The sequence below is a fragment of the Oryctolagus cuniculus genome, chromosome 10, assembly GCF_051225735.1.
Source record: "Oryctolagus cuniculus isolate XC-2025 breed Fujian yellow rabbit chromosome 10, ASM5122573v1, whole genome shotgun sequence".
NCBI classification, from domain to species: Eukaryota; Metazoa; Chordata; class Mammalia; order Lagomorpha; family Leporidae; genus Oryctolagus; species Oryctolagus cuniculus.
Genome location: NC_142876.1, coordinates 29247889 through 29264712, shown reverse-complemented (window position 1 = coordinate 29264712; position 16824 = coordinate 29247889). Strand labels below are relative to the sequence as shown.

General features: G+C 52.3%; 1 protein-coding gene across 9 annotated transcripts in view; it reads left to right on the top strand.

Annotated features, from left to right (window-relative positions):
- The window catches only part of CTIF (cap binding complex dependent translation initiation factor), a 286075-nt gene that overhangs the window by 231001 nt on the left and 38250 nt on the right, over positions 1-16824 (top strand). For all 9 annotated transcript variants that reach the window (XM_089305768.1, XM_051851239.3, XM_070050194.2 and 6 more), the window contains one exon: positions 14641-14796. In XM_089305768.1, the coding sequence (XP_089161894.1) occupies positions 14641-14796 (156 nt within the window). The remainder of the gene's footprint in view (positions 1-14640; positions 14797-16824) is intronic.

Sequence of the window (16824 nt, the reverse complement as noted above, 5' to 3'; positions counted from 1 at the left end):
GTCCCAGGCAGGGAGGACTCCCAGTTCTGCACAGACAGCAGCTTGGCCCTCTTCTCCAGGAAGCCTCGAGAAAGGGCGAGGGGGAAGCCAGCAGCTGTTGTGCCGACATCTACTCCAGGATCTCTGCAAACAGGGCGCTTTGCAGGGTGAAAGGAAGCAATGCCAGGCGCAGAATCAGAGACCTGAGCTCCAGCCCTCCTGACCTGCAAAGGCGACCGATCGCACTTCAGTGAGGTGCTGGGTGGGGAGGGCTGAGGCCGGGAGCACCACTTGGCAGGGCACAATGCTGTGTGAACGCCTGGGGCATGATTACATGAAAACCTGATGCCCAGCACACGAGGTCAGGGTGCCGGCACAGGTGCAGTCCTACAAAGAGTCTGGTAACTGAGGCTGCCCTCAGGGCCATGGGCTTCAGGCCCCAAGGCCCCCAGCTCTGGGCTGGACCTGGGTCTTGGCCCTGAGGTCAGCCTCAGGGACACCTGGCTTCAAGAATTTCTTGCCTGCCCACTGGTGTTCCTCCTGTGTCAGACAGTCCATGGTGCGCTTCCTGCTCACGCTGAAAGGAAAGCTCCCAGCCTCTTCTGAGGGCTTTTCAAGGCCACAGCCACAGCAGGTGCTGGCTCCCCTTGCCTGAGTCTGTGGCTTCACGCCTGCATAGGTGTGAGACAGCATCCCACGGAATCAGCCCCATTCTCAGCTTCTCCCCTCCTCCCCTGCACCAGCCCCTCTCCACCCCTCCTCCACAGCAGCAGCGCTAAGCCTGCCTGACCTCATTTTGCCAACAGAAATATTGTTCTGGGTGCTCACTGCCTAGGAAGCTTGGGAAATGTCTCCAGAATGATCTAGATTCAACTAGAAGTGGCTGATGGCAGTTCCCAGCCACAGGGACAGTCCTTTGCCTTGAGCCCGTGCCAAGGAGAAAGCAAGCCCAGCCACTGTGTCATGAGCCATCAGTGGCAGAGTGTCCCCTGTGATTTTTTTTTTTTTTTTTTTTTGTCAATAGTAAAGGGTGGCCGGCGCCATGGCTCACTAGGCTAATCCTCCACCTTGCAGCGCCGGCACACTGGGTTCTAGTCCCAGTCAGGGCGCCGGATTCTGTCCCAGTTGCCCCTCTTCCAGGCCAGCTCTCTGCTGTGGTGAGGGAGTGCAGTGGAGGATGGCCCAAGTGCCTGGGCCCTGCACCCCATGGGAGACCAGGAGAAGCACCTGGCTCCTGCCATCGGATCAGCGCGGTGCGCCGGCCACAGCGCGCCGGCACGGCGGCCATTGGAGGGTGAACCAACAGCAAAGGAAGACCTTTCTCTCTGTCTCTCTCTATCTCACTGTCTACTCTGCCTGTCAAAAAAAATAGTAAAGGGCATGATTTTTATGTCCAGTGGTTGGAGCAGCTTCAGGTTCATCTCTGTAATGCCATTCCCCATCATTCTTTTGGGTGGAACAGAAAGGGCAGCAGTTGCCACCAGCACCCAGGGATTTTGACAATATGCTCAGGGGTTTCGCGTGGATGCTCCCAGGTGGGGTCTGTGTTCTCAATGAGCAGCTGTCACAGACCCACCTGCCGCAGCCACAGATTGGCCACATAATGTGGGTCTGGCCAATCAGGAGACTCCATCTCTCCACATCCACAGTGATTGGTCTGTGGTATAGTCATGTGACAAGCAAGGCCAATCAGAATTCTTCCCTGAGATTTGAGGGTTAGACACTGGGAGGGGGCTATGTCTTCCTTTTGCTCATGAGTCATTCTATGAGAGAAGCTGGGCACTTCTGACCACCATCTGCTATGGCAGAATGCAGCAAGAGAGAAACCAGCCAACGTGCTAGGCAGAGCCCAGACGGACGGCAGTGAGAGAGACAGGGGAGTGCCAGCGCCAGCAGGCGTTTGAGCCCTGTCAGCCTTGGGACTGTATCCTTGTAAACCAGTTCAGGCCCTGTGGGCATAGGCCAGTTGAGGAGGGTTTGCCTCCCTGGCAGCCAAGAACCCAAAGTGTCTAGGGGTCCAGCGGCTGGGACAGTGCAGTGACTGGGGCTTCACTGATGTGGGCCAGGGAGGTCAGGAATCCCAGGGAAGGGTCTAAGCCTGCAGTGAGGAGGGAGACACCCAGCCCCGAGGAGAGGAGCTGGGCCCAACAGAGAGAACTCAGGGCAAGCAAGCATCCCTGGGGTGGAGGCTGCAGCCTCAGGCTCACAGGGTCGCCTGGGACACCTTCTCCCTCCAGACGAGTGGGGAATGAGCTGTAGGGTGCTTCTTGCTGCTGTTGAATCAAGGTAGCCTGGAGTTCCCCAGGGTGAGACCTCAAGGCCCAGCAGGACTGAGCCAGGCCTGACCGCTGTGGCCGTGATGGCCACTGTGGGTGCAGCCCAGAGCGTGCCCCCCGGTGCTGGGGCTGCGCACATAGCCTGTTGGAGGGAGGGAGTGGCCAGGTCTGGGGCCGGGGCGACTCAGGATGCACCCAGCAGCGGGTCTCCCTGCTAGTTGTGAAATATCTAGTGTGTGCCCAGTGCATTGCCTGTTATGACTCATGGCAGCCGAGGGCCACCTGATCCGACAGACGCCACGACCTGCCACCCTGAGTGGGTGTGTGAGAGGTGTGGCCTGGACCACGAGCTCCCTTCTCCCCTGACCCTGTGCGCTGCTGGCAGCACTGCCCCCCCCCACCCCCGCCCCGGAGGCAGCCCTGCTACAGGCTCCCAGGCCCATTCCCAGCCTCCTGAGCCCCGGAATGCCATATTCCAACTTGGGGGAGGAGCCTATTGTATGGATCAGTGCTTTTTGGTTCGAAGTCTCAGAAACCAACTTGCAGTGGCATAAGATCCTTGAATCCTTTCTCATAAGGAATTGAAATGTTTCGTGGAGGTCAGAAGTTCTAGGACAAGATAGGAAATGGGACACCTGGGGGCCTCTCTAGGGCCTGGGCTGACCTGAGATGTTCTGATGCCCCCAGGCTCCATGCTCCAGACCTGTGCATTAGGCCTGGGGATCCCCCGCCCCCAACCGTGCCTCAGACACACAGGTACCCAGCAAGGAGTAGGTGGCCTGCCAACCTCCCAGGACCAGTTCCTAGCACCTGGGGGCAGCCTGCAGGTCTGGGACTGGCCCATGGGGACAGAGGAGTGAGGGGACATTACAGTGCATGGGTTGCAAGGGAGGCACGGCACCAGGTCAGGGAGGACCTCAGCCCATTGCCGAAGGCGGGACAGCCTGCCTGCAGGGAGACGGGCCGAGCATCACAGGGGAGCCCACCACGCCACCAGAGGCATCTCTGCTGAGTGGCCTGGCGTGACTGGAAGCAACTCGGAGAGAGAGACAAAGTAACTCCAGCCAGGTCCCACCCAGCAGAACCTACAAAAGCTCAGCTCGTTGGCACAGGTGGGGCCTCATAGCGAGTGTGGAGGCGTGTTGGGATGAGGCGCCCTGGGCTCCTGCTCTTACAGAGGGAAGTCAAGGGAGGCCTCCCCGAAACCAGAAAGAAATTCAAGGAAAATAAAAAATAAAGCTGTTTGGGTTTGAAAATGACTTGTCCTCTTTCCAAGACAAATTTGTCAAACCTCTTTCTGAAGCACCCCGCCTGACGTCTTGGGGAAGAAGGTGGTAGGGGGAGGGACTCGTGGCTGCTGGGCTGCTCCCAGCTCCCCACTGCCTGAGACCCCCACCACCGCAAATGCATCTTCTTCAGGAACAAGAGGCTGCGTGCCACGGGAGGAGGCGGCCGCAGCGCCTCTCTGGAGGGGACGCAGCCCCAGGCACTGGGGATGTAGTCTGGGTGGCAGAGTGCCTTCGGCAGTTTGTTTTTAAAGAGGGAGAGCAAGATGATGGTGAACTTGTGGGGAAGCAGCGGGGCTGCCCCTCCCCTTGGGGATAATAGGCCCCGCGGTCCATGGCCCCCGCCTGTCCCAGCAGCCCTGTCCCCCACTTCCCCCCGCCACCCTCGCTGCTGGCAGCCATCCCCCCACTGCCTGGACACAGCTGTTTCTGGCTTGGCCACAGGTCTCCACCATGCCAGAGTTCATGTGGTTATCCAGAGTGGGAAGAATTTCCCAGAATGCCTTGAGAAACCTGAGACACTGAATGGCTTTCAGGGTTTATTGATGTGGCGGGTGCAGGAAATAGCAGTACATCAATAAATAGTTTTAGGCAGGAAACGAGGCTTAAATGGTAGCCTTAAAGTTTGGGGGAAGGCAGTAGGGGTTGCTGGGAGGGAGTCTGTCAGTCGGATGGGAGCTGAGAGGCCGGCAGCAGACTTTGCTGGGCAGCTCAAGGATGCAGGAGGCTGAGGTTGGCAGAAAGGGGCCCCTTGTTCCAGGGGAAAGTCTGCAACCCCTAGCTCATGCGCCAAGGCTGGTTTCTGGTGGGATAATACCCACTTCTCTACCCCTCCGGCGACAGTCACCGCTGGCTGGCAGATCACCCCCAGACTTCCGCTGTCCTCACCCAAAATAAAAAAAAAAAAATCAAGTGGCAAGGTCAGAACCTACCAGTTTCTGTTTCAATAGCTGCTTTCCTGATTATAAAAAGAATGGGTCACCCAAAGTCGGGGTGCTTTCAGAGAGGAAATGAAAAGTAAAGAATAAAGGCCATCCGTCTGCTGTTGAAGAATAACTATTGTGAGACGTGTGCAATTTCTCATCTTTGTTCTTTTGTCAAAAATGCATGCATGGTAAGATTACATAGCACATACAATTTTGACTTTTCTTTTTTGTTTAGCCCTATATAAACAGTTTCTCATGCCATCCTAAACTTTTCATGGTCATAATTGTCACCATTGTCACTTACTTAATCATTGTCCTATTACTGAATGCTTATATTGTTGAACTTGTATGTGTATTAAGCTGCTTTTTCCTGATATTTTAAATTATTTCCTTGTGATAATTATCCAGAAGTGCAGTTACCGGGTCTACTAATGAGACCATGTTTAAGGCTGCTGTTCAGGATTTTCAGAAAAGTGATACCTGGGCGCTGCCCATGTATGGCAATGTCTGTCTCCCTACATCCTCACCAGCATCCATAATTTCCAGCTTTTTAAGCTTTGCTAATATAGAAAGGAAAAACGGACTTTGATCCATTTAATTGCTGTTGTTTTGCATTGTTCAGGGTGCTCGTTAGCAACTTCTCAGCGCCCTTTCTCCGTTTGGCCGTGAGGGGTTAAGTGCTGTGATTACACATCAGGACATGCTGTTCCTACGGTGAGAGCCTGACCCCTTGGTCACAGGTAGTTGCCTTTCCTCTCTGGTATTATAGCAGAGAAAACCCTTCTGCTTCCAGAAATTTGGTAAATACCTGACTTCATTTTCTTCAGGTTTTTATGGTTTGTCCTCTTTTCTCTTCACTTCACCTCTTGGTTCCATCTGGAATTCATTCCAGGGCCAGTATGGAGTGAGGCTGAGTTATCTCCCTTCCATTCCCTGGACAGCCATCCCTACACCGTTGCTTGAGTGACTAATGTTCCCTCTGCCTCTGATTTGTGGTCCTCCCGGGATCACTGATGACCGCTGTGGATCTCAGATTTATTTCCAGGCTGTCTGATCTGGCTGTCCATTCGTATGTCAGCCCCAGAGCCTTTTAACTAGGAAAGCTTTAGCATGGGTTAAAAGTAGTACATCTCTTTCCAGTTTTGTTTTGTTTTGATTTTAGCTGTTTCCTCTGTTAGCTAATTCTTTCCAATTACTTCTTTTAGGATCCTCTTTTTTTTTTTTTTTTTTTTTTTAACCAAGTCTCCAGAAGTTCACATCAGGTTAGAGAACACAAATTGTTAAACCAATTCTGCGAAAATGGCTGTCTACAGTGCCGTCTTCCCATCTGGGAACACTGTGCTGCTTCACTTGCTTGAGACAGCCTCTTCAATCTGTAGTTTAGCTTAGCGTTGCAGCTTTCTTCTTAGAAACCTTGCCTGTTTCTTAATAATGTAACAAGTGCGTTTAATGCTTTGACCAAAGAGCTTTGGGGCATCAAATATCTCTTTGGTTAATCCTGTTATAAAGGATTGTCAAGTTTTGTGCATTAACTTTGCATCTCATTACTCTAAGTAATTAATTAGTTTCTGAAGTGTTAAATCTCATCTTTATTACAGGAGTCTCCCAAATCATTTATCTCCTCTCCTCCAAGGGTCACGGGTAGTATCGCCATTCTTTTCAATCAGGCCTATTGATATATTTCCTTCATATATTTCTTGATGCTAAATCATCCTTGCCTTCCTGGAATAAAAGTCTACTTGTTTCTAAATGTTTGCAAAGATGGGTATGCTTGCCCTAATTTGAACATTGTACAATGCATCATTTGAACATTACACAGTATATCAAAACACCACATGGTTAACCCATAATTATGTACATTTTTCTGTGTCCATTTTTAAGTAAATAAACAAATAAACTTGGTGATAGTGGATCTATTTGCTAACTTTTCATTTAGGACTCTACGACACCTATTCATGTTCGAGAGATTGCCTGGGGGCTATGTTCTGGCTCAGTTTCCAAAAAAGAAACTGTTCTCTGATTTTTTTTTAAAGTTTCAATGAACTGACCTATAAAAGTCACAAGTTTAGAGACCTCCTTAAATAGGTAATTCTTCCTTAACTTTTCATTTATTTTATGATTTCATTTGTGTATCTTGGCTTTTTATTCCTTTTTAGTAAAGTTGGATGGTTTTTATTTTCTGAAAAATCACCCATTTTGTCTTTTTTTTTTTTTCAAAATCATCAACAGAATTGTAATATTTAAGTTCTGTTATTTTTATCTACTCCATTTCTGCTTTCATATCTACTTCTATTTCTTCTTTCTCAATTCTATATATAAACTTACTTTTTCTGCTTTCTAATTAGCTAATTTCTATCTTGTCTCTATAGCATCCTTTCCTCATTTCCTTACTTGCTGCGAGTTTTCTGATGGCTTGACTTGAATATTTAGAGTAACACTGCCTAGTAGAATCTAGTAGGAGCTACATACGTAATTTTAAATTTAGTAATATATTTTATACTTCACCTAGTACCTCCAAATTTCACCGTGTAGTCAATATTTTTAAAATAGAAGACATTTTATATTCTTGTTTCCATACTAAGCTTTTTTTAAAGATTTTATTTGTTTTTATTTATTTGAGAGGTAGAGTTACAGACAGTGAGAGGGAGAGACAGAGAGAAAGGTCTTCCTTCCGTTGGTTCACTCCCCAGATGGCTGCAACGGCCGGAGCTGTACTGATCCAAAGCCAGCAGCCAGGACCTTCTTCCGGGTCTCCCATGCGGGTGCAGGGGCCCAAGGATTTGGGCCATCTTCCACTGCTTTCCCAGGCCTTAGCAAAGAGCTGGATGGGAAGAGGAGCAGCGGGGACTAGAACCGGAGCCCATATGGGATGCCAGTGCTGCAGGCAGAGGATTAACATACTGTGCCATGGCACCGGCCCCCATACTAAGCCTTTGAAAATGAGTGTTTTTTTTTTTTAAAGATTTGTTTATTTATTTATTTGACACATAGAGTTACAGACAGTGAGAGGGAGAGACAGAGAGAAAGGTCTTCCTTCGTTTGGTTCATCCCCCAAATGGCTGCTACGGCCGTAGCTATGCCAATCCGAAGCCAGGAGCCAGGCGCCTCCTCCTGGTTTCCCACGCAGGTGCAGGGGCCCAAGCACTTGGGCCATCCTCCACTGCCTTCCCAGGTCACAGCAGAGAGCTGGACTGGAAGAGGAGCAACCGGGACTAGAATCCAGCGCCCATATGGGATTCCGGCGCCGAAGGCAGAGGATTAGCCACGTGAGCCACAGTGCTGGCCCTGAAAATGAGTGTTGACTTCACACTTATGATGTGTCATTTTAGATAGCCACATTTCAAGCACGCGGTGGGCACGAGCTGCTTTGTGTAGCAGCTCTCGCGGTGAGTGACCCAGATTGTCATGCTATATTTTCTTCCTTTATTTAATAGCCAAAATAGTTAAGGCCATAAATCAACCTCTTGTTTGTAGCCTTAGCCACATCCTGCAAGTTTTTATAGCTCTTTATTTCCTATATCATCTGTATATTTGATTCATCTCTATCCCATCTTTCAAGAGAATACCTTTAATAGTTCCAAGCAATTGGCAGTTTTTTAAATTATTGTTAAGTCTTGGTTTCAGCATGTAACCTACGTGATTTCTATGTTTTGAAAAGTATACTGGAGTCACAGCTTAGTATGAGACTTTTTAAAATTTAGCCTTATTAATATAGTATTTAAGTCATCTAAATAATTCATTTTTTGTCTGTTTAGTAAGCTATGGAAAGTTATGTTTTCCTGTACAATTCTTTCTGGTTTTCTTTTTAAATTTATTTGAAATGGGGAGACAGAGAGAGAGAGAGAGAGAAGAAGAGGGGGGGAGGGAGGGAGGGAGAGGGAGGCGAGGAGAGAAGAGAGAGAGGGGAGAGAGAGAGAGAGATTGCTCTTCTGTCTGCTGGTTCACTCCCCAGATGGCCACAACCGCTGGGGCTGGGCCAGCTGAAGCCAGGAATTTCCTCCAGGTCTCTCACATGGGCGCAGGGCCCCAAGGACTTGGGCCATCTCCCCACTGCTTTCCCAGGCACATTAGCAGGAAGCCAGATGGGAAGTGGAGAAACCGGGACTTGAACAAGCACACAAACAGGATCACAGGCGCAGCTTAACCTGCTACACCACAACACCAACTCCTTTCTCTGGTCCTTCATTATTATTATTATTATTATTATTATTCAATAGTTTTTCATGTATCCTGAGTCTATGCTATTTTTTATCTATATAATTAATCTTATTTAATGATTATCTTTAAAAAATGCTTTGTTTATACCATTGCTTTAATTGTGCCTTCACTTGTCCACAGTTGGTTTTACCCATGCCTTCAGTTCTGCTGGTGGTCACTAGTATTTACTTTTAGCATTTTGAAAGGCAGTCCTATAACAAATTTCCCTGATTACCACCCTAGAAAGAAGCAATAACCTGTGAATTTTTATGTCCTACATTAGGAAAAGTTGCGTGCTTTACCACCTTCCATCCCCTGCCTGCCAGTCTTTACCAGTCTCTAGAAATTTCATCTGGGATGGTTAACTCATTATTACTATGAAATTATCATTTAAATTGCATGTTAAAATGAAGTATCTTCTCTGTCGAGGATTATGTCTCACTTTTGATTTGATCTTATCACCATAGTTATCTATTTTGGTTTTGTTAAATATTTTTTAAAGATTTCTTTATTTGAAGGCAGAGTTACAGAAAGGCAGAAAGAGAGAGAGAGAGAGGGAGAGAGAGGGAGGTCTTCCATCCACTGATTCACTCCCTAGTGGCCAGAGCTGCACCAATCTGAAGCCAGGAACCAGGAGCTTGTTCCAGGTCTCCCACGTAGGTGCAGGGGCCCAAAGGACATGGGTCATCTTTTACTGCTTTCCCAGGCCATAGCAGAGAGCTGGATTGGAAGTGGAGCAGCCAGGTCTTGAACCGGCACCCATATGGGATGCCGGCACTGCAGGCAGTGGCTTTTCCCGCTACACCACAGCACTGTCCCCTGTTATCTATTTTTGACTTCACTTCATAAGTTTGCCTGATTTCAGTTTCATCTCCCTTCCGGTTCTTCTAGACCATGATTGCCTCAAAGTTGACTCGTAAGGTTTGCTGGCTGGAACATGATTTCAAGAAAGTTTTAATTTTTTTAATTATTTTTAATTGTAGTAAGGGGAAAAAAAGCACAGAAATGTCCCCATTTCTCCCATTACTGAGTGTACAAGTCAGTGGTATTAACCGCGTGGGCCTCCTTGTGCACTCTCTACTTTTTCATCTTGCAAAACTGAAACTCTGCAGCCATAGGACAACTCCCCATGTCCCCCTCCCCAGCCCCTCCGAACCCCTCCCCCATGCTACTGTGAATTTGACTGCTCTGGCTGACTGTAGAGGGAATCAAACAGTATTGGCCCGGTTTGTGACTGCTTTGTTGACGTAGCGTGCTCACGCTTCACCCGTCAGCGTGTCCTTCCTTCGGGAAGGCTGAGTAGCACTCCCTGTGTGCATACGCCGTGTTTTTGACCCAGTCGTCTGGGGAGGGGCACTGGGGTTGCTCTGGCCATTAATGTTGTGTGAGTTGGATGTGCAGGTCTTGCTTTCAGTTCTTCTGGGTATGTACCCAGCAGTGGAATTGCCGACTCATATGCTAATTCTACTTTTCAGTCTTTGAAGAATTTCCATACTATTTTCCATAGTGGCCTTGCCATTTAACTTTTTAAAGATAAGCCTCTAATCCTCCACCTTGCGGCGCCGGCACACCGGGTTCTAGTCCCGGTTGGAGCGCTGGATTCTGTCCCGGTTGCTCCTCTTCCAGGCCAGCTCTCTGCTGTGGCCCGGGAGTGCAGTGGAGGATGGCCCAAGTCCTTGGGCCCTGCACCCCACGGGAGACCAGGAGAAGTACCTGGCTCCTGCCATCGGATCAGTGCGGTGCGCCGGCCGCAGCGCACCGGCCGCGGCGGCCATTGGAGGGTGAACCAACGGCAAAGGAAGACCTTTCTCTCTGTCTCTCTCACTCACTGTCCACTCTGCCTGTCAAAAAAAAAATAATAATAATAATAAGCCTGTAGGGGAGACTTGTCTTAAACCCTGGCGTGGGTAAGAGCTGTCCCTTGCTGCCTCTGTGTCTCTGGATTTTAACTTCAAATATGAAAGGATAAGGCCGGACTTCCGTTCCTTTGTAAGCAACCTGAGTTTATTATTCCCCTCTATAACTACTTTTAGAATTTCTCCTTTTCCTTAAAATTAAAAAAAAAAAGAAAATTCTCCTGCTAAGTTTAAATAGGCTCAGCAAGGCTGTGGGGCCCTTTTACCTGAAGAGTTCACTTTTTAAAACAAAGTGCTTTATTGTCATTTTTATGCCTCTTATTGATACAGCACCTCAAATACTTTGCTTTTATTTGGGGGCTTTGTCCTTGCACTGGGCTGTGTAGGTGTTGTCCGCGTCACTCTTTCTGCAGCCTCTACCCTCCCCTCTGCTGCCTCTGATGTGTGTCCCTTTGCTGCCGGAGTCCTGACCGTTGGTTCCTTCCTGTCCCCTGTTCCCGTCTCACACTTCGTGTCTGCCCGAGGCCTGTGGCTCATCCTGACCCCGTCTCAGCACCATTGCAGGATCCACACCGTCATCCTTCTTAACACATGCGAGCCCACTCGTTTTGTGCTGGGATTATTTTATGTATTTGTAGGCTGTTGTTAACCTTTTCAGTGTGCGTTTCCAGAATTCTCCAAAGTACGCCCCTGCCCTGCAGGGCAGGGTCTTCCCCCGGCCACCATATTGCTTTTCTCCTTCTTTACCCTTGAACGAGGAAGGCTCCGTCTGGTCTTCGTGTTCGCCTGGGGATCATCCTCGGCGTCACTCAGCGTCGGCGGAGGTCATCACAGAGGCTGCCTTTCAGACCTGGAGTCGGTGGTGTCTCCCCATGCCCCTCCCAAGTCCAGCTTCCAGTAACTGCCAGGCACGCAGTCTCCTGGCCAGCGTCTTTAGCCAAAACACAGTCCTCTCTTCGCCATGGAGTATCAGGAGGAAAGCAAGTCCAGCCATGGGCCTTTGATCAAATGTAGGCTTCTTTAAAACTCTAGTCCCTAGCACACACTGCCCTGCCGGCGTCTGCCCGGAAGCACCGTCCCTCCCCATCTCCTCTGCCCCTGGCACAGCCCTGGGTCTCCAAGGCTCGCAGCAGGGCAGCGTGGAAGGGAATTGCTTTAATGCACAGGCCCAGGGCTTGGCTTGTAACCACTTCCTGTCCACCACGCAGGGCCAAGCAGAGGGAGGGGTCGAAGCTCCAGTCTTCTGGGTCAGGGGCCGCACCGTTTCCTGGTGAGGGCCCTTTAGTCCATGGTGTTGGCTCCGAGTCTGGTAGGAGTCCCCTGGCTCACAGCTCTCTCCCTCTCCTCGGCGTTCTTGCGTCTCCTGTGTGTGCCTTCGTAGGAATTTTTATGGGCAATGGTAGAAGGGCAAGTTGGGCACTGATGGAAGTGCACCATGTTAACACCCAAGTTGGCACTTTAGAAAGGCCTAGAGTTGCAGTTCTCAGCCCTGGTTGTACACTGGGCGCTGTGAACAGTGGGAGCTATGAGCAGTGGCCAGTGTCCCGTGTGATTCTGGCCAGTTCCATGAGTCTCTGGGGGTGGAGCAGGGCCTCAGTACCTTCCAGTCCCCTCCAGATGACTCCTGTGTGCCCCGGGGCTGAGATGCTTCATCCAGAGCAGGGAACGGGCTTCGTTCTCACTCAGGATCTACAACTGTGCGTTCCCCTCCTCCAGTGTTCTGATCTCTTTGGGCCTCAGTTCTCCCCTCCCCCGACACTTTACAATGAAAAATGTTGCCTGCCCCTGCTCTGATCACACAGGAATAGTATGGGATAAACACAGGTTAATGAAGGGAAGCAGCAAAAAGACTGGTGACTTTAAGGCCAACAGGCCAGGGCGCTTTCCCAGCTTTACAGTGGGCACCGTGTGCTGTAAAACCCATGCACTCGCAGCTCCCCTGACCCCTAGGGTGATCCCTCTCCAGTCTCGCTACTAGCGAGGGGACACACAGCCAGCAAAGGGACTGGCCACTCCCAAAGCCCAGGGGTCTCTTTAAGGGAGCCTGCCCTGGCTCAGCCCCTAGGGTGGGAGTCAAACATAACGACTCCGGGTCCTGCACACGGCAGCTGTCAGCAGGTGGACACTGCCCTGGGGAGCGAGGTCCACAGGTGGACTTCCAGGCATGGCGTGGACAAAGGCCTGGAGGAGAGTGAAGACTTGGAGCATGGCTGAGAGCTTGGATTCTGATTGCAACTTTTCCAACTTAGAAACACTCGTGCGACCGCGAGACAGTGCACGTGTCTGCTTGCTTCCCCGCAGTCCCTGTTATTCTCTGAGTTTGCTCCCAGCATGAGGCTGTGCACAGCACAGGAGAGCCGGGGAGCACATGATCAAGTATGCTCTCCAGAGCAAGGAGACCTGGGTTTAAGGCCCAGCTCCGCCGTGTGCCTTCCGGAAGCTCAGAATCACCATCTATGCGACGGGGCTATGTAGGGTCGTTGCGATGCGTGAATGACGAGGAAGGTCGCTGCCTCATAGACAGCTGCTGCTGCTGTTTCACACAGGGGTAGAGGTAGAGTCACCACTTACAACACACGCTGGTGATTGATGCGACTCTGACGGTTACACGCTGTGCCCTTGGCTCATCGAGAGCTGGGACTGGTGGGGCTCCTCTTGGCGATCTGCTCACCTGCCGCTGACTGGCCGGCTGAGGAGCCGGGGCGGGTCCTTGTGAATGGCATGGTCATTGCACGTAGGAGAGACATCGACTGAGGGCCTCCCACCTCTAGCCTGGCCTGATGGCCCCAAGGATGGTCTATTCGTGACGTTAGAAGAAGCCTGACAGGAGACATAACCTCCTGGGGCTTTAGGTCAGAGCTGACACCTGTCACTTCTGCCTCATTCTGGTGGCCGAAGGGGGTTACGTGGCCAGAACCAATGACACAGGCAGGACAACGTGTTTCTGAATGTGACTGAGGCCTCTATTTCCACTGCGCAGGAGCTCCGTGTTTGCTCTCGTCCTGCCTGGACGTCCGCAGTAGTCCCTGCCTGCTCTGCACGCCCCTGCCGCAGTTTCCCAGGGGCATTCCAGACCCAGACCCCCAGCCCAGAGACTTCCCTCTGAACATCCCAGGGGACCAGCTCTTATTGCCTCTGTCCCCCTGCCGCTCCCCCTTCCCGGCTCCGCTGCTGCAGCCCCGCTGGTTACACCTCCCTGTTTCCCACATACCTGTGTTATCCCCCTGCGCCTGCCTCTCTTGCCATTCTCCCCACCCCAAAGGCCGCCATGCTCCCATGTCAGCATCCTGGCCTCTTGCGGGGCCCTGACCTCCAGGTAGTAACTCTAGGCCCTGCCACCCACGTGGGACACCTGAAAGGAGCTACTGGCTCACAGCTGCTGGCTTCAGCCTGGCCCAGCCCTGGCTGCTGTGGCCCTTTGGGGAGCAAACTAGTAAATGAAAGATTTATTTCTTTCTTTGTCTCTCCTTATCATTCTGCCTTTCAAATAAATAAATTAGATAGTCTTTTTTAAAAGAAAGTAACAGCTCCCATCTCTGTGCTCCCAGAGTCCCTTTACTGAACCCCTGTGAAGGCTTTGAATACCTTCCATCTTGTGCACGGACGGGAACTAACATGCTTGTCCCAGCCCCTAGTGTAGTGCCTGGTGCCGGGAGCGGGGGGATGACACGTGTGAGGAGGAGGAATGGATAAACGCGTGCACGAATTCCTCTAATTTTCCCACTATCTTTGAGGACCCCCGCGGCAGGGGCCGGAGCTTATGCCTCTAGCCCAGTGCCGAGGCTGAGATGGGCCATGGCTGACCCCATGCAAGCGGACAGTGTTCTGGTCCCGTTGCTGATGCAGAGCTGTGACGGGGTCACAAAGGTGCATGGATTCGCCACAAGGAGTTGAATGGCCACAGGGGAGGGGTCCTCTCCCTCTCCATCCTGTCCCTGTGTCCCCAGCGCAGTGTTGGGGCCAGGCAGGGGCATCCTGGCAAAGGAATGGCAATGCAGAGAGAGGTGTGGTCGCGGCACCAAGCTGGGGTCGCCTGAGGAGGAGGTCCTGCGCGGGAGGTCGGGATGGCCCTGCTTGCTCGCACGGGGCGAGGTTGACGGGGTGTCTTGTGCCTCCACAGAAGGACTTCACGGTGCGCGAGGAGCTGCAGCAGCAGGACGTGGAGCGCTGGCTGGGCTTCATCACCTTCCTGTGCGAGGTGTTCGGCACCATGCGCAGCAGCACGGGCGAGCCCTTCCGCGTGCTCGTGTGCCCCATCTACACCTGCCTCAGGGAGGTAAGAGACGCCCGCGGCACCTGCTGCACCGGCGAGCATGTCGGGAAAGCAGCTGCGTGCACGGGTCTCCGCCACGGACCCGTCTACCATCCGATTACTGCTTTTCGAAAGAATCCGTTTGCTTCCAAATGTTGTTGAAGAAAAGAATAACCGGGAAGCTTTGGGGGAAGCAAGAACTCAGTGGGGCACTTGCGCTACTGGATGTTAAATCACTCTCTGTAAGGTCACCCTGGTCGCTCTCGGGCGCGGGAGCGTGGCACAGTGATTAAGAAGCCACTAGGGATGCCCACATCCTCCGTCAGAACACCTGGTTCAAGTTCTGGCTCTTCCCTCTTCTGATTCCGGCCCCGCTAATGCCCACCCTGGGAGGCAGCGGTGACGGCTCCGGGACTTGGGTCCCTGCCACCCACGTGGGAGACCCAGATTGAGTTCCGGGCTCCTGGCCTCAGCGTGGCCCAGCTCTGCTGTTGGGGGCCTTTGGAGAGTAAATCAGCAGATGGAAGCTCTGTCTGTCTGCCACTCTGCCTCTAAGATGAAAATAAATGAGAATTGGAGGGAGGCTGGTCGGGGGCTGTTGCTGCTGTCCAGGGCGAGGCCGGCGGCTGGGAACATTGCCGTGCAGGGGAGGGAGGGAGTATGGGGTCCAGTGGTGATTTCAGTCAGAACAAAGCACTTGCCGATGGGAGATGTAGGGAAGGCAGCAGTGGCGGGAGCTCCCCTCGGCCCCGGGCCAGCCTGTGGCACCATTTTCTGGGTTCTCTAGCACGGGAAGAGAAACAGGATCAGAGTGAAAAGCAGGAGTCGTCTTCCCCGGTCCCCAGCCGGCGTCCTGAGGCCGTTTGGGCAGAAGGCTCTGCAGAGCCAGAAGGGGTCGCGGTAGAGAGGGGACTAGGAGTGAATGTCTGTGTGTGCCTAGCGCTCAAGCCTGGGGCCCGAGGGACTCACCCAGCAAGAGCGGGGAGGAGGGGCAGGAGGGTGAGGTGCCAGAGAAGGCTCCAGAAGAGCACGTGCAGGCCGGCACAGCCTGAGCCAGCCCCTCCCACCCCGCAGCCCACTGCGATGGCACCGCCACAGGGAGGGACAGCCTCTGCAGACCAAGGGATCCGGGCAGACGAGGAGGTCCTGGGGCAGGGGGCAGTGGAGGTGGGGCGGGCAGAGTGGCCAGGTCTCCAGAGAAATTCTTTTAACCAAAGGCAGCAGAAAGAGGCAGAAAAAGGAGGTTGGGGAACCAAGGGATGTGTTTGCGGGTCTGAAAGAAAGGAGGTAGCAGAGCAGTAAGGGAAGGCAGGGGCACTGGCGAGGTTCTGGAAGCGTCCGTTGGCCAACCGGGTCCCTCCCGGTGACTGTAAACCTGCATGTCTTGCAACTGTGCAGTCAGCTCACGCACACACTGGGAGGTAGACCAGGTTGGCTCACGCGCACACTGGGCGGTAGACCAGGTCGGCTCACGCACACACTGGGCAGTAGACCAGGTCAGCTCACACACACACTGGGAGGTAGACCAGGTCAGCTCACGCACACACTGGGATTCAGACCAGGTCAGCTCACGCACACACTGGGCGGCAGACCAGGTCAGCTCACACACACACTGGGTGATAGACCAGGTCAGCTCACGCACACACTTGTTTCAGACTCAGACAAGCTGGCCGCTCTGGACTTGGCTGTGCACTCACAGGGTCTTGGCTCAGGATGCAGCCCCGGGAGGACCAGCGGCTCATGCTTTGGCATCCCTTTGGGATGGGTGGCAGGGAGCTGCATCGCCCTGCGCCCCTGACAACTCACCTCAGATAAGCACTGTTCTAGGCAGTGACCTGAATTACCCAGCACATCGCCCTGCAGTATCAGGACACCTCCTGGTGTGGCTGTCACCTGCTCCCCGAGCAGGAAGCAGGGCTGTTGCCGAGTGCTGGCCTGGCTTCTGGGATGCTTTTCACACTGCCTGAGGCAGTACAGACCTAGTGTGAGATCCGGACGGCATCAGGTCAGCCCGGCCCCTCTGATTGCACACTTGGGTGAGATACACAGACC